General features: G+C 50.7%; 1 protein-coding gene across 5 annotated transcripts in view; it reads left to right on the top strand.

Annotated features, from left to right (window-relative positions):
* TOM1L2 (target of myb1 like 2 membrane trafficking protein) overlaps positions 1-20,244 on the top strand; it is a 40,779-nt gene extending 20,535 nt beyond the window's left edge. For 2 of the 5 annotated variants that reach the window (XM_069734683.1, XM_069734682.1), the window contains exons 5-15: positions 381-515; positions 1,419-1,574; positions 1,663-1,779; positions 1,864-1,997; positions 2,075-2,120; positions 2,199-2,319; positions 2,700-2,817; positions 7,229-7,304; positions 10,463-10,522; positions 13,990-14,026; positions 18,111-20,244. In XM_069734683.1, the coding sequence (XP_069590784.1) occupies positions 381-515; positions 1,419-1,574; positions 1,663-1,779; positions 1,864-1,997; positions 2,075-2,120; positions 2,199-2,319; positions 2,700-2,817; positions 7,229-7,304; positions 10,463-10,522; positions 13,990-14,026; positions 18,111-18,259 (1,149 nt within the window). In that variant the 3' untranslated portion in view covers positions 18,260-20,244. Of the gene's footprint in view, positions 1-380; positions 516-1,418; positions 1,575-1,662; positions 1,780-1,863; positions 1,998-2,074; positions 2,121-2,198; positions 2,320-2,699; positions 2,818-7,228; positions 7,306-7,714; positions 7,801-10,462; positions 10,523-13,989; positions 14,027-18,110 lie in introns of all 5 variants that reach the window. The other 3 variants (XM_069734685.1, XM_069734684.1, XM_069734686.1) reach the window with 2 other exon arrangements.
* Positions 20,245-23,253: the final 3,009 nt, after the last annotated feature.

The raw sequence follows: 23,253 nt of genomic DNA on the forward strand, positions 1-23,253 counted from the left end.
CTCCGGCTCATCTGCTCATCAGCTTTTTGTTTTAAAGTCTTTATTGAGACAGTCAGCGAGGTAAGCGACGCTCTTATGAGGATGATCGGGTACAAGACCTGAGGACTGAGAAGTGTCCATCCTTATTGGCGCCATTTGTGACTGCGATGGGTGTTATTATCCTTCATTTAGATGGGATTTAGACTTTGTTCTTTTAATGTGCATTCACGTTGGCAGATAGACAGCAGAACCCGCAATGTTTTTGGGGGCAGGAGCCATATTGCTGCCTCTGAGTGCAGTGACGTTCCTGTTCCGATTTTCCTCCTTTCACCAGTATCTGTGGACAGTAATGTCTCTGGAATTTCTTCTATGTCTGTTATCGCTCTGTTCCTCTCTTCCAGGCTTGGGCCGACGCGTTTCGGAGCAGCCCCGACCTCACCGGAGTGGTGCATATTTATGAAGAACTGAAAAGAAAAGGGATTGAGTTTCCCATGGCCGATCTCGATGCCCTGTCTCCGATACACACACCACAAAGGGTAGGAAATCGCCTTTCGTTTGTAGAAAACCTCATGTGACGCACATCCTTGCAGATCTGGAAAAGGACAGGACCTTAAGGACTCGAGAATTTTTAGTTTTTCCCTAATTCTGTTCCAAGAGCCAAAGCTTTTTTTTATTTGTCCGTCAATTAAGAAACTGAATTTTTTTTGGGGGGAGAGATATGTTACTACAGCGTTTATTGTATGGTAAAAATATCCCGTCACCATGACGGAATAAAAATCTGTACAATAATTCCAATACCAAACTTGTCCATTTTTTTTTATTATTATTATTTTGGGTTGGAAAAGAATTTCTGCAGTTTGTGACAAAAACTTTTTTTTTTGTGTTCCACCCTGAGCTGTCTTCTTTTCTTTGTATTCCTTTTTTATCACTTTCCGTTGTTTTTTTCAGGGGTACGGTAATTAATTTTTTTAAGCATTTTAAACTAATTAAATATTGTTATGGTTTTATTTACCTAGGGAAACTAAGAAAATGATGGAAAAATGAAAAATACACATTTTATTAAATATAATTTTTTATAACATTTTATTTTTAATTTTTCCTTTATTTTTTTAGTGTCCCTGGTGATAGAAATCTGCAAGAATTTGATCGCTTACACTATATACTGCAGTACCACAGTGTTACGGTATATAGAGAAGCCGCGATCTCCTGTGCGGTCTGCAGGGCCGCTGATTTTTCTTGCAGACAGAATACGGGATCAATAATTCATAGCTGCAGTGTATCGGGTGCAGTGTGTCCTCCGCTCTCCGCTCTACATTATTATCGGCGGCTGGAGCACAATTATCCGGGACATGATGCTCCAGACCTGTAACCACACAGACTATTAGACTGTAGCTGCCGAGCCGATGTGTCCCTCTATCTAATGTGTCCTGTTTGCGCAGAGCGTGCCCGAGGTGGACCCCGCTATGAACATGCATACGCCCCAGTCCCACCAGCGGGCAAACTCCGGATCTTTCTCGTCATCTCCGGCGCCATTCACCGCCCCAGCAGCACCTCCGCCAAGCGTGCGTGGGCCAATCACTGCCAGCTCAGAACAGGTAAGCCGTAAGCGTTCACGGGCCATGTGCGGAGTCGGCACTGTTGCTCACTATATCTAGGTGGTCACGTCCTCCGCTTACACTCCAGATCGGCCGCCTGAGGAGCGAGCTGGATATCGTCCGTGGGAACACTAAGGTCATGTCTGAGATGCTGACGGAGATGACTCCCGGCCAAGAAGACGCTTCTGATCTGGAGCTTCTGCAGGTAGGGGGGTGCTCCGCGGATACGGGGGATGGATCCCCGCACTATTGGGATTCGGATCTGAGCCCAGACTGTTCGTGTTTATAGGACCTGAACAGGACCTGCCGAGCGATGCAGCAGCGGATCGTGGAGCTAATCTCTCGAGTGTCCAACGAGGAGGTGACCGAGGAGCTGCTGCACGTCAACGACGACTTGAATAACGTCTTCCTCAGATATGAAAGGTGAGTAAAGAAAAGAAGCGTTGCCGAGAGCCTGAGACCTCACGTCCACCTGACTAATGGCCGTTCTTCTTCATTAGGTTTGAGCGCTACAGGTCAGGCCGCTCCGCGCCGAACACGAACGGGGTGAGACTGCGCCGGATCCGCTTTTATCTTGTAGTCCCCCCTAAATAATAGCCGCTGATTATGTATTTCCCGTCGCAGATGCTGGGTGAGGTCACGGAGGATAATCTTATAGACCTGGGACCCGGATCCCCTGCAGTCGTGAGCCCGATGGTGGGGAACACCGCCCCGGCGTCACTAACCACCCAGCTGGGAGGACTTGGTAAGTAACAAATGATCCAACCAATATGGCTGCAATTGCACCACCTAGCAGCCATTCTTAACCCCTGAATGTCTGATCTGCAGAAATACAGGAATGTGTCTCTGCTGATTTAGGTGGATGTTTGGGCTCCGTGGTCGGGAAGAGCAAGGGGAGCTGTAAGGTTAGGAAAAAGGGGTCCTAAAAGTTAACTACTCCCTGTGACGTCCATAGCAAACCTGATTTATGGGTGGAAGTTAATCAGGCGCATGTGACGTCACTGCAGAAGCTCGCCTGCGCCCCTGTCTAGAAGAGACGCACATTGCTCTATTAAAGGGGGGAAGGAGTTATTTTTTTTAAGATGGATCTGATCTCAAAATGATATAGGAAACTTTCCCTTTCAGATGTCGGATCGAATAGTGTGAGCTCCACCCTCAGCGCGCTCCCCAACACCAACCCACGGGACGACTTCGATATGTTTGCACAGACAAGGAGCAGTTCTCTTGCCGAACAGAGGAAGGAGTGAGTACGAGATCGGTGCATGGTGGTGTTTTATAGACTAGGAAATCGCTAACAAAATATATTGAGAGTTCAGCACATAGTGATCATGTAAGTGATGATGTATATCCAAGCCTCTGTGCTGATTCACTTATAATACATCTTAATAGCAATCAAAGCTCTTAATTTTCAACTTACAGCTCTAAATTTCAGATACATGGTAAAATCCTGTCTGCAGCCACCACTAGGGGGAGCTCCCTGTATACAGAGATACATGATAAGATCCTGTCTGCAGCCACCACTAGGGGGAGCTCCTTGTATACAGAGATACATGATAAGATCCTGTCTGCAGCCACCACTAGGGGGAGCTCCCTGTATACAGAGATACATGATAAGATCCTGTCTGCAGCCACCACTGGGGGGAGCTCCCTGTATACAGAGATACATGATAAGATCCTGTCTGCAGCCACCACTAGAGGGAGCTCCCTGTATACAGAGATACATGATAGGATCCTGTCTGCAGCCACCACTAGAGGGAGCTCCCTGTATACAGAGATACATGATAAGATTCTGTCTGCAGCCACCACTAGAGGGAGCTCCCTGTATACAGAGATACATGATAAGATCCTGTCTGCAGCCACCACTGGGGGGAGCTCCCTGTATACAGAGATACATGATAAGATCCTGTCTGCAGCCACCACTAGAGGGAGCTCCCTGTATACAGAGATACATGATAGGATCCTGTCTGCAGCCACCACTAGGGGGAGCTCCCTGTATACAGAGATACATGATAGGATCCTGTCTGCAGCCACCACTAGAGGGAACTCCCTGTATACAGAGATACATGATAAGATTCTGTCTGCAGCCACCACTAGAGGGAGCTCCCTGTATACAGAGATACATGATAAGATCCTGTCTGCAGCCACCACTAGGGGGAGCTCCCTGTATACAGAGATACATGATAAGATTCTGTCTGCAGCCACCACTAGAGGGAGCTCCCTGTATACAGAGATACATGATAAGATCCTGTCTGCAGCCACCACTGGGGGGAGCTCCCTGTATACAGAGATACATGATAAGATCCTGTCTGCAGCCACCACTAGGGGGAGCTCCCTGTATACAGAGATACATGATAAGATCCTGTCTGCAGCCACCACTAGGGGGAGCTCCCTGTATACAGAGATACATGATAAGATCCTGTCTGCAGCCACCACTAGGGGGAGCTCCCTGTATACAGAGATACATGATAGGATCCTGTCTGCAGCCACCACTAGGGGGAGCTCCCTGTATACAGAGATACATGATAAGATCCTGTCTGCAGCCACCACTAGGGGGAGCTCCCTGTATACAGAGATATATAAGATCCTGTCTGCAGCCACCCCTAGGGGGAGCTCCCTGTATACAGAGATACATGATAAGATTCTGTCTGCAGTCACCACTAGGGGGAGCTCCCTGTATACAGAGATACATGATAAGATCCTGTCTGCAGTCACCACTAGGGGGAGCTCCCTGTATACAGAGATACATGATAATATCCTGTCTGCAGTCACCACTAGGGGGAGCTCCCTGTATACAGAGATACATGATAAGATCCTCTCTGCAGCCACCACTAGGGGGAGCTCCCTGTATACAGAGATACATGATAAGATCCTCTCTGCAGCCACCACTAGGGGGAGCTCCCTGTATACAGAGATATATAAGATCCTGTCTGCAGCCACCACTAGGGGGAGCTCCCTGTATACAGAGATACATGATAAGATTCTGTCTGCAGTCACCACTAGGGGGAGCTCCCTGTATACAGAGATACATGAGAAGATCCTGTCTGCAGCCACCACTAGGGGGAGCTCCCTATATACATGGATACATGAGAAGATCCTGTCTGCAGCCACCACTAGGGGGAGCTCCTTGTATACAGAGATACATGAGAAGATCCTGTCTGCAGCCACCACTAGGGGGAGCTCCCTATATACATGGATACATGAGAAGATCCTGTCTGCAGCCACCACTAGGGGGAGCTCCCTGTATACAGAGATATATAAGATCCTGTCTGCAGCCACCACTAGGGGGAGCTCCCTGTATACAGAGATACATGATAAGATTCTGTCTGCAGTCACCACTAGGGGGAGCTCCCTGTATACAGAGATACATGATAAGATTCTGTCTGCAGTCACCACTAGGGGGAGCTCCCTGTATACAGAGATGCATGATAAGATTCTGGCTGCAGCCACCACTAGGGGGAGCTCCCTGTATACAGAGATACATGATAAGATCCTGTCTGCAGCCACCACTAGGGGGAGCTCCTTGTATACAGAGATACATGAGAAGATCCTGTCTGCAGCCACCACTAGGGGGAGCTCCCTATATACATGGATACATGAGAAGATCCTGTCTGCAGCCACCACTAGGGGGAGCTCCCTGTATACAGAGATACATGATAAGATCCTGTCTGCAGCCACCACTAGGGGGAGCTCCCTGTATACAGAGATACATAAGATCCTGTCTGCAGTCACCACTAGGGGGAGCTCCCTGTATACAGAGATACATGATAAGATCCTGTCTGCAGCCACCACTAGGGGGAGCTCCCTGTATACAGAGATACATGATAAGATCCTGTCTGCAGCCACCACTAGGGGGAGCTCCCTGTATACAGAGATACATAAGATCCTGTCTGCAGTCACCACTAGGGGGAGCTCCCTGTATACAGAGATACATGATAAGATCCTGTCTGCAGCCACCACTAGGGGGAGCTCCCTGTATACAGAGATACATGATAACATCCTGTCTGCAGCCACCACTAGAGGGAGCTCCCTGTATACAGAGATACATGATAACATCCTGTCTGCAGTCACCACTAGGTGGAGCTCCCTGTATACAGAGATACATGATAACATCCTGTCTGCAGCCACCACTAGGGGGAGCTCCCTGTATACAGAGATACATGATAAGATCCTGTCTGCAGCCACCACTAGGGGGAGCTCCCTGTATACAGAGATACATGATAAGATCCTGTCTGCAGCCACCACTAGGGGGAGCTCCCTGTATACAGAGATACATAAGATCCTGTCTGCAGTCACCACTAGGGGGAGCTCCCTGTATACAGAGATACATGATAACATCCTGTCTGCAGCCACCACTAGAGGGAGCTCCCTGTATACAGAGATTTATTATTATTATTATTATTATTTATTATTATAGCGCCATTTATTCCATGGCGCTTTACATGTGAGGAGGGGTATACATAATAAAACAAGTACAATGATACATGATAAGATCCTGTCTGCAGCCACCACTAGAGGGAGCTCCCTGTATACAGAGATACATGATAAGATCCTGTCTGCAGTCACCACTAGGGGGAGCTCCCTGTATACAGAGATACATGATAAGATCCTGTCTGCAGCCACCACTAGGGGGAGCTCCCTGTATACAGAGATACATGATAAGATCCTGTCTGCAGCCACCACTAGGGGGAGCTCCCTGTATACAGAGATACATAAGATCCTGTCTGCAGCCACCACTAGGGGGAGCTCCCTGTATACAGAGATACATGATAACATCCTGTCTGCAGCCACCACTAGAGGGAGCTCCCTGTATACAGAGATACATGATAACATCCTGTCTGCAGCCACCACTAGAGGGAGCTCCCTGTATACAGAGATACATGATAAGATCCTGTCTGCAGTCACCACTAGGGGGAGCTCCCTGTATACAGAGATACATGATAAGATCCTGTCTGCAGCCACCACTAGGGGGAGCTCCCTGTATACAGAGATACATGATAAGATCCTGTCTGCAGCCACCACTAGGGGGAGCTCCCTGTATACAGAGATACATAAGATCCTGTCTGCAGCCACCACTAGGGGGAGCTCCCTGTATACAGAGATACATGATAACATCCTGTCTGCAGCCACCACTAGAGGGAGCTCCCTGTATACAGAGATACATGATAACATCCTGTCTGCAGCCACCACTAGAGGGAGCTCCCTGTATACAGAGATACATGATAAGATCCTGTCTGCAGCCACCACTAGGGGGAGCTCCCTATATACAGAGATACATGATAAGATCCTGTCTGCAGCCACCACTAGGGGGAGCTCCCTGTATACAGAGATACATGATAAGATCCTGTCTGCAGCCACCACTAGGGGGAGCTCCCTGTATACAGAGATACATGATAAGATCCTGTCTGCAGCCACCACTAGGGGGAGCTCCCTGTATACAGAGATACAGCGAATATAAAAATAAACCCTAAAGAATAAGCTCCCTCTAGTGGTGACTGCAGGTGAGTAGAATTCTGCTTTTTATTACCAATATTACTGGGTAATATAAATACAATCCCTTTATTTGGGTGAAGGTTGTTATCTTGAAGACTACACAAGTACTTGCATCTTACTGCCATGTGTCTTGTGTATGTATTTGACACTTTTCTATCCGGCAGTGTGACTTACGAGGACCCCCAAGCTCTCGGTGGGCTGGCTACTGCTTTAGATGTCCGGCAGCAGAACACAGGAGGGGTATGTAGCGCCCGGCCAGAGCCTTGGGCATCGGCTGGTTTTAACCATGTGACTTCTGGCACAGTGGCATGCAGCCTGCAGTTCCCCCTTGGGAGCTCTAGGTGGTGCCAGACCAATGCATTGAAGTAATAGGAGCTTCAGGGTCACAGACGAGTGCTGTTCCTGCAGCGCAGATCGATGCATCTGCCCTCGTCCCCCGGCGGAGGCGAATATTGAGCGTAGTATTGATGATTAGTCTTTATGAGCTGCTGATTGTGCTGCTTTCAGCTATAAAGCTTAACTCTATAATAAGGACCTCCGAGATCAGTGGATCATGTGCCTGGACACCTCCTCTTTATGCATCATGTCCTCACACTGTTTCACGGTATATAATCTCTATTTTTTTTTCCTTGTGTTTTTGTTTTTTACGCCATTTTTGGGTTTTGCCCAGAGGAGAGGTAGAGCTGGGGTCTCAGCCATGGAGCCCATAGACAGGTGGCTCATTACTCAAGGAATGGTGAGCAGTGCTCCCGAACGTAGACCTCCCCCCATAACCATCTGACCCTCTTCACCCTCGTGGCATCTTACCAACCTAACCAAGCGGAGTGTGAGCAGCCGGATATCTGCTTGTACGGCACCAGCAGAACATATATATTCTATAGGGTAATGTAGCAGCAAACCCCGGCACCTGCGGGTCAATGGAGCTGCCCTAGGACGTCCATATATCCAGCATATGGCGGTATGGCTGCTGTCCCGTCCCATCATGCAGTGCACACGACTCGCAGATATCTGGCTAATATCTCTGCAATCCTGATCCTCAGCGTCTGTGTCTGGACTCCTGAGATAAACACAAGTTTAACTAAAATTAGCTATATTTTTTTAACATATATTTACAATGTATCTAACATCATTTTGGGAAAAATTACTTTGTGTCCACAGCTCCTCTACACAACAATATGTTTCCATGGTAACCGGCTACAAGCAAGCCAGACAATAGATGCTGTACTGGGATTCCATAGCGACGCTGTGAGGGAGGAGCCTACAGAGGGGTGGAGCCTACAGAGGGGAGGAGTCTACAGAGGGGAGGGGCATATGAAGGGATCCTGGTAGAGAATAGCATGTGAGGCGATCCTGGAGAGGAAAAGCATATGAAAGGATCCTGGAAAGGAGCAGCATATTTTGAGATCCTGATGAGGAGGAGCATATGAGTGGATCCTGGAGAGGAGCAGCATTTGATGGGATCCTGGAGAGGAGCAGCATTTGATGGGATCCTGGAGAGGAGCAGCATTTGATGGGATCCTGGAGAGGAGCAGCATTTGATGGGATCCTGGAGAGGAGCAGCATTTGATGGGATCCTGGAGAGGAGCAGCATTTGATGGGATCCTGGAGAGGAGCTGCATTTGATGGGATCCTGGAGAGGAGCAGCATTTGATGGGATCCTGGAGAGGAGCAGCATTTGATGGGATCCTGGAGAGGAGCAGCATTTGATGGGATCCTGGAGAGGAGGAGCATTTGAGGGGATCCTGGAGAGGAGGAGCATATGTGGGGATCCTGGAGAGGAGGAGCATATATGGGGATCCTGGAGAGGAGGAGCATAGGAGGGGGGATCCTGGAGAGGAGGAGCATAGGAGGGGGGATCCTGGAGAGGAGGAGCATAGGAGGGGGGATCCTGGAGAGGAGGAGCATAGGAGGGGGGATCCTGGAGAGGAGGAGCATAGGAGGGGGGATCCTGGAGAGGAGGAGCATAGGAGGGGGGATCCTGGAGAGGAGGAGCATAGGAGGGGGGATCCTGGAGAGGAGGAGCATAGGAGGGGGGATCCTGGAGAGGAGGAGCATAGGAGGGGATCCTGGAGAGGAGGAGCATAGGAGGGGATCCTGGAGAGGAGGAGACTACTTTGTACTTTGTATTGAACCCCTGTAATAAGCGGGGTCCGCTGTGCTCTGCTCTCCTCCACTTTTCGTGCCTGCAGAGTCCTCCGCTCGCTCCTGCAGCCGGTGATCTCATAGGAAGCAATGCCGCACTGATAACATCCAGCACTTCACACGGACGGGTCCAAATTCCCCCGTGACACGACTTGTGTTTACACGGCGGGGAGACATTCCTGTCTAAAGTCCCTGACACGTGTGAGAGTCGTTGATCCTGGTCCTCGTGCTGCCAGCCTCGCACCCGCCGCTCCTATGTAAGCTCCGCACCGCAGCCGGCCTGGGGGGCTTCTGCAGCCGTGGTCTCCAGCCGGTCGTCGGCATGTCAGGGCATGCTGGGAGTTGTAGTTCTGAAATAGCTGGAGAGACACAGGTTGGAATGCGCCGGTGCAGCAGGTATCGGCCCGGAGCCGGTGAGGACAGGCAAGATGGCGGCCAGTGCCCGATACTGAATGGAGGGGGGAAACGAGCAGTTTAAAGGGTCTGGTATTGGTCGTCATCCCGCGATCTCCCCTCTTATATCACAATCACATGGAAGCAAACTTGTGCTTATACGAGGAGCGGAGACGCTGCCTGTCCCTGTAGCGCTGACACCGCCGCTAACCTCCACTGACACCGCAGCCGCTAACCTGCCGATCCCTAGACGTGTCTCATGTCTGTGTGCGTGTAATAACAGAATGAAGCTTGGCCTCGTAGAAACCATAACCATCGCCAAATGTATTAAGAGTTCATAGACTTTATGCTTTAGTCTGGGAATCATGGCTGCTGATCTATAGCCTAATATTCTCCATATAAAACCACTTGGCACAGCGCCACCCATGTCTACAGGCAGCGTCTGGTATTGCAGCTTAGCTTCACTCAAGTGAATCCTTTTAGTCATGCGCCCCCTGGTGGCTTACTGAGTTCAGTAAAGCAGCCATTTCTGGACAAGCCCTGGTCAGTAGATCACTGGCCCAGGGGCGTCCATGAAGATCTGTAGTCACAGGTTCCTAACATGTCTGTCCTACCACGGGTGCCCCGTCCTGCCGCAACCCCGGCTATGGCGTTGTCATCCTCCATGTTATTTTCCCATCTCTGTTATTACCTCTTCATCTTTAGCACGTTTTCTGTTGTCATATTTTGCATTTTTTTGTTTCTTTTATTCATTTTATTTATTTTATTTTGCTTCGTTTTATTTTTCCCCTCCTCGTTTTGCCATTCCACACTGCCGCGCCTCATGCTTCTGGATGCATTTTGGCTGCTCGTGCTTGCCGTAGATTCCCGTGGCGCAGGCCTCGGACATGGATGACCTAGAGGAGTGGCTCGGGACAGACGTGGTGAGATGTTCTTCTACTCTTCACTCAGGGATATCGGTCCGAACTGCTGTCTGTGTACAGGCGCTTTGTGAGAAATCAGTATGGCCGCCATTACTGAATTATGATGTCACTATGATCCCTCCCACTGATGACATCATACACCTCTGATAATCCCTCCCACCAGTGACATCACACGCTTACAGCTCTGATAATCCCTCCCATTAGTGACATCATACACATACACCTTGGATAATCTCTCCCATTGATTACATCATACACATACACCTCTGATAATCCCTCCCACCAGTGACATCATACACATACACCTCGGATAATCTCTCTCTGATGACATCATACAGCTCTGATAAACCCTCCCACCAGTGACATCATACACATACACCTCTGATAATCCCTCCCACCAGTGAGATCATACACATACACCTCGGATAATCTCTCCCACTGATGACATCATACAGCTCTGATAATCCCTCCCACCAGTGACATCATGTCATACAGCCTTGATAATCCCTTCCACCAATATGTATATGTCATCAGTGAGAGGGAGATTATCAGAGCTGTATAATACGATGTCATCAGTGGGAGGGATTACCAGAGCTGTATATGTCATCAGTGGGAGGGATTATCAGAGCTACGTGATATGATGTCATCAGTGGGAGGGATTATCAGAGCTGTATGTCATCGATGGGAGGGATTATCAGTGCTGTATTATATGATGTCCTCACTGGGAGGGATTATCAGAGCTGTATGATGTCATCAGTGGGAGGGATTATCAGAGCTGTATGATGTCATCAGTGGGAGGGATTATCAGCTGTATATGTCATCAGTGGGAGGGATTATCAGCTGTATGTGATGTCATTAGTGGGAGGGATTATCAGAGCTGTATGATATGTCATCAATGGGAGGGATTATCAGAGCTGTATGATTTGATGTCTTCAGTGCGAGGGATTATCAGCTGTATATGATGTCATCGGTGAGAGGGATTATCAGCTGTATATGTTGTCATCGGTGGGAGGGATTATCAGAGCTGTATTATATGATGTAATCAGTGGGAGGGATTGTCAGAGCTGTATGATATGTAATCAGTGGGAGGGATTATCAGAGCTGTATATGTCATCAGTGGGAGGGATTATCAGCGCTGTGCTATATGATGTCATCAGTGGGGGTATTATCAGCTGTATGATATGTCATCAGTGGAGGGATTATCAGCTGTATATGATATCGTCAGTGGAGGGATTATCAGAACTGTTTTATATGATGTCGTCAGTGGGGGGATTATCATACACATACACCTCGGATAATCTCTCCCACTGATGACATCATACACATACACCTCTGATAATCCCTCCCACCAGTGACATCATACACATACACCTCGGATAATCTCTCTCTGATGACATCATACAGCTCTGATAAACCCTCCCACCAGTGACATCATACACATACACCTCTGATAATCCCTTCCACCAGTGACATTATACACATACACCTCAGATAATCTCTCCCACTGATGACATCATACACATACACCTCTGATAATCCCTCCCACCACTGATGACATACACATACACCTCGGATAATCTCTCCCACTGATGACATCATACAGCTCTGATAATCCCTCCCACCAGTGACATCATACACATACACCTCTGATAATCCCTCCCACCAGTGACATAATACACATACACCTCTGATAATCCCTCCCACCAGTGACATCATACACATACACCTCTGATAATCCCTCCCACCAGTGACATTATACACATACACCTCGGATAATCTCTCCCACTGATGACATCATACACATACACCTCTGATAATCCCTCCCACCACTGATGACATACACATACACCTCGGATAATCTCTCCCACTGATGACATCATACAGCTCTGATAATCCCTCCCACCAGTGACATCATACACATACACCTCTGATAATCCCTCCCACCAGTGACATCATACACATACACCTCTGATAATCCCTCCCACCAGTGACATCATACACATACACATCGGGTAATCTCTCCCACTGATGACATCATACAGCTCTGATAATCCCTCCCACCAGTGACATCATACACATACACCTCGGGTAATCTCTCCCACTGATGACATCATACAGCTCTGATAATCCCTCCCACCAGTGACATCATGTCATACAGCCTTTATAATCCCTTCCACCAATATGTATATGTCATCAGTGAGAGGGAGATTATCAGAGCTGTATATGTCATCAGTGGGAGGGATTATCAGAGCTACGTGATATGATGTCATCAGTGGGAGGGATTATCAGAGCTGTATGTCATCAGTGGGAGGGATTATCAGTGCTGTATTATATGATGTCATCACTGGGAGGGATTATCAGAGCTGTATGACGTCATCACTGGGAGGGATTATCAGAGCTGTATGATATCAGTGGGAGGGATTATCAGAGCTGTATGATATCAGTGGGAGGGATTATCAGCTATATATGCCATCAGTGGGAGGGATTATCAGCTGTATGTGATGTCATCAATGGGAGGGATTATCAGAGCTGTATGATTTGATGTCTTCAGTGTGAGGGATTATCAGCTGTATATGATGTCATCGGTGAGAGGGATTATCAGGTGTATATGATTCCATCAGTGGGAGGGATTATCAGCTGTATGTGATGTCATCGGTGGGAGGGATTATCAGCACTGTATTATGTCATCAGTGGGAGGGATTAGAGCTGTATGATGTGATGTCATCAGTGGGAGGGATTATCAGCTGTATATGTTGTCATAGGTGGGAGGGATTATCAGAGCTGTATGATATGATGTCATCAATGGGAGGGATTATCAGAGCTGTATGATTTGATGTCTTCAGTGTGAGGGATTATCAGCTGTATATGATGTCATCGGTGAGAGGGATTATCAGGTGTATATGATTCCATCAGTGGGAGGGATTATCAGCTGTATGTGATGTCATCGGTGGGAGGGATTATCAGCACTGTATTATGTCATCAGTGGGAGGGATTAGAGCTGTATGATGTGATGTCATCAGTGGGAGGGATTATCAGCTGTATATGTTGTCATAGGTGGGAGGGATTATCAGAGCTGTATGATATGATGTCATCAGTGGGAGGGATTATCAGAGCTGTATGATATGTCATCAGTGGGAGGGATTATCAGAGCTGTATGATATGTCATCAGTGGGAGGGATTATCAGAGCTGTATGATATGATGTAATCAGTGGGAGGGATTATCAGAGCTGTATATGTCATCAGTAGGAGGGATTATCAGAGCTGTATATGTCATCGGTGGGAGGGATTATCAGCGCTGTGCTATATGATGTCATCAGTGGGGGTATTATCAGAGCTGTTTTATATGATGTCGTCAGTGGGGGGATTATCAAAGCTGTATGATATGATGTCACTGGTGGGGGGATTGCTGCATTGGTCCAGGCACATTCTCGTCTTTGCTGTAGAATAATGTCCTTTTCTTTTTACAGAAGGGGGAAGAGCTGGAGGAAGGAGTGACCAGTGAAGGTAAATGCCCGGTGTGTCTTCTATGCAGATGATGCTCAGGACACAGGTTAGGAGAGGTCCGGGGAGGCTGATAGTGGATCACTCAGGGGAAGAGGGTCCCTGTCACAGTGCAGTGAGGGTGGGGGGCTCAGAGGACGCTAATGTAGAGTGGGGAGGGGTAGAATGGCTCAATGTGATGGGGGTCAGCAGATGCAAGGACAGAATGATGGGGTCAGTGAGGCTGGAGGATTTTAATAGGGTGGTCAGTAGAGGCCGGAACAGTGTGAAAAGATCGAGTTTGGGGAGGCTGGTGATTGGAGGTCAGTGTAATAGAATATGTCATACGAAAGCTAGAAGTAGGTTAGGGGAGGCTGGGGCAATGTAGCGAGAGGTTAGGGGAGGCTGGGGCAATGTAGCGAGAGGTTAGGGGAGGCTGGGGCAATGTAGCGAGAGGTTAGGGGAGGCTGGGGCAATGTAGCGAGAGGTTAGGGGAGGCCGTGGCAATGTAGCAAGAGGTTAGGGGAGGCTGGGGCAATGTAGCGAGAGGTTCGGGGAGGCTGGGGCAATGTAGCGAGAGGTTAGGGGAGGCCGCTGCAATGTAGTGAGAGGTTAGGGGAGGCTGGGGCAATGTAGCGAGAGGTTAGGGGAGGCTGGGGCAATGTAGCGAGAGGTTAGGGGAGGCTGGGGCAATGTAGCGAGAGGTTAGGGGAGGCTGGGGCAATGTAGCAAGAGGTTAGGGGAGGCTGGGGCAATGTAGCGAGAGGTTAGGGGAGGCCGCTGCAATGTAGCGAGAGGTTAGGGGAGGCTGGGGCAATGTAGTGAGTGGTCAGGGAAGGCCGGTGCGGTGAGATTGGAGGGTGGCAGGGAATGGCTGGTGCAGTGTGATGGGGGAGATCTGGGGAAGGCCGGTGCAGTGTGATGAAAGGTGATCTGGGGAGGCTGGTGTGGTGAGATTGGAGGGGATCTGGGGAGGCTGAGGCAGTGTGATGGGAGGGGATCTGGGGAGGCCGCTGCGGTGAGAATGGAGGGGGACCTGGGGAGGCTGGTGTGGTGAGATTGGGGGGGATCTGGGGAGGCCAGTACGGTGGAAGGGGATCTGGGGAGGCCGGTGCGGTGATATTGGAGGGGATCTGGGGAGGCCGGTGCTGTGAGATTGGAGGGGATCTGGGGAGGCCGGTGCGGTGAGATTGGAGGGGATCTGGGGAGGCCAGTGCGGTGAGATTGGAGGGGATCCGGGGAGGCCAGTACGGTGGAAGGGGATCTGGGAAGACCAGTGCGGTGAGATTGGAGGGGATCTGGAGAGCCTGATGTAGTGAGATTGGAGCCGATCTGAGGAAGCTGGTGCTGTGAGATTGGAGGCGATCTGAGGAGGTCGGTGAGGTGAGATTGGAGGGGATCCGGGGAGGTCGGTGCGGTTAGATTGGAGGGGATCTGAGGAGGCTGGTACGGTGAGATTGGAGGAGATCTGAGGAGGCCGGTGCGGTGAGATTGGAGGGGATCTGGGGAAGCCGATGCTGTAGGAGGGGATCGGAGGGCAGTGCGGTGGGAGGGGGGGATCTGGGGAGGCCGGTGTGGTGAGATTGGAGGGGATCTGGGGAGGCTGGTGTGGTGAGATAGGAGGGGATCTGGGGAGGCCAGTGCGGTGAGATTGGAGGGGATCTGAGGAGGCAGGTGTGGTGAGATTGGAGGGGATTTGGGGAGGCTGGAGCGGTGGGAAGGGGGATCTGGGGAGGCCAGTGTGGTGAGATTGGAGGGGATCTGGGGAGGCCGGTGTGGTGGGAGGGGGGATCTGGGGAGGCCAGTGTGGTGAGATTGGAGGTGATCTGAGGAGGTTGGTGCGGTGAGATTGGAGGGGATCTGTGGAGGCCGGTGCAGTGAGATTGGAGGGGATCTGGGGAGGCCGAAGCGGTAAGAGGGTGTCTGGGGAGGCTGGTGCTGTGTGATGAGATCTGAGGAGGCTGGTGCGGTGAGATTGGAGGGGATCTGAGGAGGCCGGTGTGGTGAGATTGGAGGGGATTTGGGGAGGCTGGAGCGGTGGGAAGGGGGATCTGGGGAGGCCAGTGTGGTGAGATTGGAGGGGATCTGGGGAGGCCGGTGTGGTGGGAGGGGGGATCTGGGGAGGCCAGTGTGGTGAGATTGGAGGTGATCTGAGGAGGTTGGTGCGGTGAGATTGGAGGGGATCTGTGGAGGCCGGTGCAGTGAGATTGGAGGGGATCTGGGGAGGCCGAAGCGGTAGGAGGGTGTCTGGGGAGGCTGGTGCTGTGTGATGAGATCTGAGGAGGCTGGTGCGGTGAGATTGGAGGGGATCTGAGGAGGCCGGTGTGGTGAGATTGGAGGGGATTTGGGGAGGCTGGTGCGGTGAGATTGGAGGGGATCTGGGGAGGCCGGTGCGGTGGGAGGGGGGATCTGGGGAGGCCGGTGCGGTGGGAGGGGGGCTCTTGGGAGGCCGGTGTGGTGAGATTGGAGGGGATCTGGGGAGGCTGGTGTGGTGAGATAGGAGGGGATCTGGGGAGGCCGGTGCGGTGAGATTGGAGGGGATCTGAGGAGGCCGGTGCGGTGAGATTGGAGGGGATTTGGGGAGGCTGGTGCGGTGAGATTGGAGGGGATCTGGGGAGGCCGGTGCGGTGGGAGGGGGGATCTGGGGAGGCCGGTGCGGTGGGAGGGGGGCTCTTGGGAGGCCAGTGTGGTGAGATTGGAGGGGATCTGGGGAGGCAGGTGTGGTGGGAGGGGGGATCTGGGGAGGCCAGTGTGGTGAGATTGGAGGGGATCTGAGGAGGTTGGTGCGGTGAGATTGGAGGGGATCTGGGGAGGCCGATGCAGTGAGATTGGAGAGGATCTGGGGAGGCTGGTGCAGTGAGATTGGAGGGGATCTGAGGAGGCTGGTGCAGTGAGATTGGAGGGGATCTGGGGAGGCCGGTGCGGTAGGAGGGGATCTGGGGAGGCTGGTGCTGTGTGATGAGATCTGGGGAGGCCGGTGCGGTAGGAGGGGTTCTGGGGAGGCCGGTGCGGTAGGAGGGGATCTGGGAAGGCTGGTGCTGTGTGATGAGATCTGAGGAGGCCGGTGCGGTGAGATTGGAGGGGATCTGGGGAGGCGGTTAGATTGGAGGGGATCTGAGGAGCCTGGTGCGGTGAGATTGGAGGGGATCTGGGGAAGCCAGTGCGGTGAGATTGGAGGGGATCTGAGGAGGCCGGTGTGGTGAGATTGGAGGGGATCTGGGGAGGCCGGTGCGGTGAGATTGGAGGGGATCTGGGGAGGCTGGTGCTGTGTGATGAGATCTGAGGAGAATGGTGTGGTGATATTGGAGGGGATCTGGGGAGGCTGGTGCGGTGAGATTGGAGGGGATCTGGGGAGGCCGGTGCGGTGGGAGGGGGGATCTGGGGAGGCCGGTGCGGTGGGAGGGGGGCTCTTGGGAGGCCAGTGTGGTGAGATTGGAGGGGATCTGGGGAGGCAGGTGTGGTGGGAGGGGGGATCTGGGGAGGCCAGTGTGGTGAGATTGGAGGGGATCTGAGGAGGTTGGTGCGGTGAGATTGGAGGGGATCTGGGGAGGCCGGTGCGGTGAGATTGGAGGGGATCTGGGGAGGCCGATGCAGTGAGATTGGAGAGGATCTGGGGAGGCTGGTGCTGTGTGATGAGATCTGAGGAGAATGGTGTGGTGATATTGGAGGGGATCTGGGGAGGCTGGTGCAGTGAGATTGGAGGGCATCTGGGGAGGCCGGTGCGGTAGGAGGGGATCTGGGGAGGCTGGTGCTGTGTGATGAGATCTGGGGAGGCCGGTGCGGTAGGAGGGGATCTGGGGAGGCCGGTGCGGTAGGAGGGGATCTGGGAAGGCTGGTGCTGTGTGATGAGATCTGAGGAGGCCGGTGCGGTGAGATTGGAGGGGATCTGGGGAGGCGGTTAGATTGGAGGGGATCTGAGGAGCCTGGTGCGGTGAGATTGGAGGGGATCTGGGGAAGCCAGTGCGGTGAGATTGGAGGGGATCTGAGGAGGCCGGTGCGGTGAGATTGGAGGGGATCTGGGGAGGCTGGGGTGCAGTGAGATTCCATCCGTCTTTCCTGACCCCTTCCGGAGTGATGGGGATTTATTTATCAGTTTTTCCTTTTGCAGAATTCGACAAGTTTCTGGAAGAACGAGCCAAAGCCGTAGAGCATCTCCCGGACCTCCCGTCTCCCCCCACTACAGAGCCCTCCGTGACCGTGAATCCCACAAACCGAAAGAAGCAGGAGCGGGTGGACGACTCTCTGTTTGCTTTGTAAATCGGCGCCCTGTGTCGCTCCCGCCGCATTCAGGCCCCTCATCCCCCACACCATGTGCATCATTTATAGGACACAGGCGAGGGCGGACGAATCGTGGACTGCTGCTATCCTACAAATAGCCGCTCAGTGGGATCCGGTGACGTCACTGCATGTACACGGTTTACTTATAATTAACCAGAAATCACTAATATCCGAGTCATCCCGTGATCCGATGATCTGTCTCATCTGGATCGCTCTTGTCGCGGATGTCACCCCTTCCCGACCTCATTTTGGGAATGACCCATTATCATTTTTAATGAGTGGCCTGTACCAATAGTTAGAGAATATGGGGGTGCATTTAGGCGCCCGCCCTGCTACATATAGTATTCTGTGGTATTGTTCTCCTAGGTGGCGCTCTTACACATTCCTCCACTTCCTTGTAAATGCTCCTTTCCTGGTTATTGCAATAGCACTGCATGTCTCCTCTCTGGGAAAACTCTTGTTTTCTGTTCATATATAAATATATAAAGAGGTGTGTGTATATAGAGCGCGGGGTCAAGAGTGAGAATATAACGTATACCTGAACTGCAACGTTTGCACAGCTTTTCTTACCTCTTAGCCGCTCATCGAGACGAGCGTCCGCCATGTATTAATGTCTGCACATTATTCAGCATCGGACGATCAGTGCCCGGTAGGTCGGTCATGGCGGACGTCACTACAGCATGGAAGTCTCTCTTCACGCGTCGTCGTCCATTTAACCCCTTCAGATGCCATATTATTTCTTTTTTTCTGCCAGTTTAGCACATAGGGGGCAGCGTTGAGCTCGTCCATGACCCCGCTGCCGATAGATTGTAGTTCTTGCTTTATCGCTCCGGGGTTTTTGTTCTTTTATAGCACTGATGGTTTTCACTACTGATTGTCAGCAGCCTGGACCCCCTATACCGCCCAAGATGCCACCGACTGCCATAATTCAGGGGAAAATTGAATTTGGCTGTGGCCTTTTTTTTTTATTTTTAGGACTTGAATGTTTGGATGTGTCGTCAAAATATACTGTAGATATATAGGGAGAGGGGCGTGAGGCTCGGAGCCCCCCGGCATCCGGAGAGAGTGGCGTTTTACAGTGGCGCTTTTGCAAAAAAAATTATTTAAAGGGAAACTCTCTCGTGAAATGGGGGGGGGGGGGGGGAGGGGTGTTCGTCCAATGTAGCAGTTTGGGACTGAACCTTCTACCCCTGATCTTGGCTCGTAATTGGTTTTATCGTATATCCCACCTATTTGTTTAATGCCCTGGCAAAGGTTCAAGTGGGACCCCCGTAGTCGTTGCATAGATGCTCGTTATGTTAGTGGGGGTGCTCTACTTTCCAGACTCATAAACACTAAAGAGGTTGCTACATCCCATTTTATTTTTAAATGAGACCCCTGATGGACTCCACTTAAAGCCGGACCACCACGGGTCCGGCTTCCGAACCACCATGGTTTTACCTGGTTATATATATGATATGTAGGTGTATATACGACAGCTCAAAGAGTAGGTGCCGTTAATAGAGGGAGGATTACAGCCCGTCCCCGAGCTTGTGCCCCCATCTATGGAGTCCATATGACTACTAGGACACGTCAAAAAAAGGGTTGTATCCTAGCAATGCTTGTAAATACTATGAACCCCCAAAAACATTGCCACCTCTCTTTCCACCCCGTTCACAGTGCCAGGCTGCTGCCCCCCTGGTTCCTACGCTACAACTAACCTGTATATTAAATATCTTAAATTATTGTATATTTTATACATACGAACACTAATAGTAAGATTATTAACGTTACAGAGATTATTTATTTGTTGCGTTCTGCCTGTGGATCTTTTTTTTTTTTTCATTCGGAGAATACATAATTTTAAGAGTTCATGACGTCGTCTGTAATGAAGTTATTAACCCCCGTCCCCTAGATTGTCTGCTGGAAATGTCCTTCTGTAGAGACGATAAGTAAGAATATGTTCAATAAACCCGTAACAAACATCCGGGATCTGACGTCTCATTTCTTTACTTTTTTTTTAATTCTAGAGGTCGGCACTGATGCACAGGCTGGGACCGGGCCCTCATCTACCAGCTCTTCCTATGTGGCCTCTGATAGAGGCCCACAACAGGTAACAGGGCCCACACACTATGCACGCCGTGTGGAGTGCTGGCAGCCGCCGTGTGGGGTGCTGGCAGCCGCCGTGTGGAGTGCTGGCAGCCGCCGTGTGGAGTGCTGGCAGCCGCCGCGTGGAGTGCCGGCAGCCGCCGCGTGGAGTGCCGGCAGCCGCCACGTGGAGTGCTGGCAGCCGCCATGTAGTCGCAGAGTCACCCGGGCCTCCCGGAGGTGCACAGTCCCTGCGCTCGCAGTCTTCTTCTTGCACTGAGCTGAACGGAGTCTCGGGCAGCAAATAAGACGACGGTAATTCAGGTCATTAGGAGCGGATCAGGCCGTCGTCTCCTGACTCCCACCAGATTATATACGGCTCAGCCATTGGGCACTGACCATCGGACCAGCGCTTCTCCCATATATTATTATTTGCATAATCTGAAAACTTGAACCCCTGTGATAAAATACGGCCCCTCGCTACCCCCACCTGTTGTATAACCTCCGGCCCCCCACCGTGCCGTATGCCTTTACTAATGTGACAGATCAGCCGGTGGTGCAGCGCTCACTGATACCAGTGCGGTCCTGTACTGGGAGCCACCTGGGTAACAAGTCCGTCCATGACATTTCTTCCCTCCTGAATCTTACCCCATCACTTGTGAGTAATATTACTGAGGAGTGGAGACCACCTAATGTTACGGAGTGGGGGGACTGAGAGCAGCAAAGTCACCGCTCTGCTGACCACATACAGAGTCCAGACCTCCTCTGGTATAACATCAGCACAAACACTGCGCCCCGCTGGGAGCTTCATAGCGAAGCAGCTGCATGCAGCCGTACATCACCAAGCACAATGCCGAGCGTCGGATGGAGTGGTGTAAAGCCGCCATCACGGGACTCTGGAGGAGACGTGTTCTGTGCAGTGATGGATCCCACTTCTCTAGCTGCGTCTGATGGAGGAGTCTGGGTTTGGTGATTTCAGGAGGACGTTACCCCCTGACGGCATTGTGCCCCCTGTACAGATGGTGGAGGAGAATAATGCTATGGGCTGTTATCAGGGGGCGGCCTCGGCCCCAGCACAAGACATTGTGGACAATGGTAGCTTCAGCTACATACACTGTGCATGGGACAGTCACACATTGCTGGAACCTGTCCTTGTGTATACCGGAATTACTGAGGAGCTGCTGATATCAGTCACTTACATGGCTGCGTATCTGGAGGCTCCCAGCATCGGAGATCAGTGTCATCTCACCGAAATTGTGGGAACAGGGAGCTAAATCTCACCCTCGTGGTCTTTCACTATGTATAAAGCCTGGCAAGAAAAAAGTGCACCCGTTACGGCTTATTGAAGTGGTGGTGGACCGCCACCCCTGTGATCAGCACAGCGCCGTAACATCTGTGGTGGCCGCTCTCGGGTACTGCTGCTCAGCTCTCAGTCACTTCAATAGGAGCAGAGCTGCAGTGCCGAAAACTGCTGAGCTGTCACGGCTCTGTACATTCGGCGGCAGGTCCATCAATCTGTATATTACCGATACGTCGCTCATTATCGGTCACAGACGTGTATATTACCGATACGTCGCTCATTATTGGTCACAGACGCGTATATTACCGATACGTCATTCATTATCGGTCACAGACACGTATATTACCGATACGTCGCTCATTATCGGTCACAGACGTGTATATTATCGATACGTCATTCATTATCGGTCACAGACGCGTATATTACCGATACGTCCCTCATTATCTGTCACAGACGTGTATATTACCGATACGTCGCTCATTATCGGTCACAGACGTGTATATTACCGATACGTCGCTCATTATCGGTCACAGACGTGTATATTACCGATACGTCCCTCATTATCGGTCACAGACGCGTATATTACCGATACGTTGCTCATTATCTGTCACAGACGTGTATATTACCGATACGTCGCTCATTATCGGTCACAGACGCGTATATTACCGATACGTCCCTCATTATCGGTCACAGACGTGTATATTACCGATACGTCATTCATTATCGGTCACAGACGTGTATATTACCGATACGTCCCTCATTATTGGTCACAGACGCGTATATTACCGATACGTCATTCATTATCGGTCACAGACACGTATATTACCGATACGTCCCTCATTATCGGTCACAGACGTGTATATTACCGATACGTCGCTCATTATCGGTCACAGACGTGTATATTATCGATACGTCATTCATTATCGGTCACAGACGCGTATATTACCGATACGTCGCTCATTATCTGTCACAGACGTGTATATTACCGATACGTCGCTCATTATCGGTCACAGACGTGTATATTACCGATACGTCGCTCATTATCGGTCACAGACGTGTATATTACCGATACGTCCCTCATTATCGGTCACAGACGCGTATATTACCGATACGTTGCTCATTATCTGTCACAGACGCGTATATTACCGATACGTCCCTCATTATCGGTCACAGACGCGTATATTACCGATACGTCCCTCATTATCGGTCACAGACATGTATATTATCGATACGTCCCTCATTATCGGTCACAGACGTGTATATTACCGATACGTCGCTCATTATCGGTCACAGACGTGTATATTACCGATACGTCGCTCATTATCGGTCACAGACGTGTATATTACCGATACGTCGCTCATTATCGGTCACAGACGTGTATATTACCGATACGTCCCTCATTATCGGTCACAGACGCGTATATTACCGATACGTTGCTCATTATCTGTCACAGACGCGTATATTACCGATACGTCCCTCATTATCGGTCACAGACGCGTATATTACCGATACGTCCCTCATTATCGGTCACAGACGTGTATATTATCGATACGTCCCTCATTATCGGTCACAGACGTGTATATTACCGATACGTCGCTCATTATCG

This window comes from Ranitomeya imitator, chromosome 7, assembly GCF_032444005.1.
Source record: "Ranitomeya imitator isolate aRanImi1 chromosome 7, aRanImi1.pri, whole genome shotgun sequence".
Lineage (NCBI taxonomy): Eukaryota > Metazoa > Chordata > Amphibia > Anura > Dendrobatidae > Ranitomeya > Ranitomeya imitator.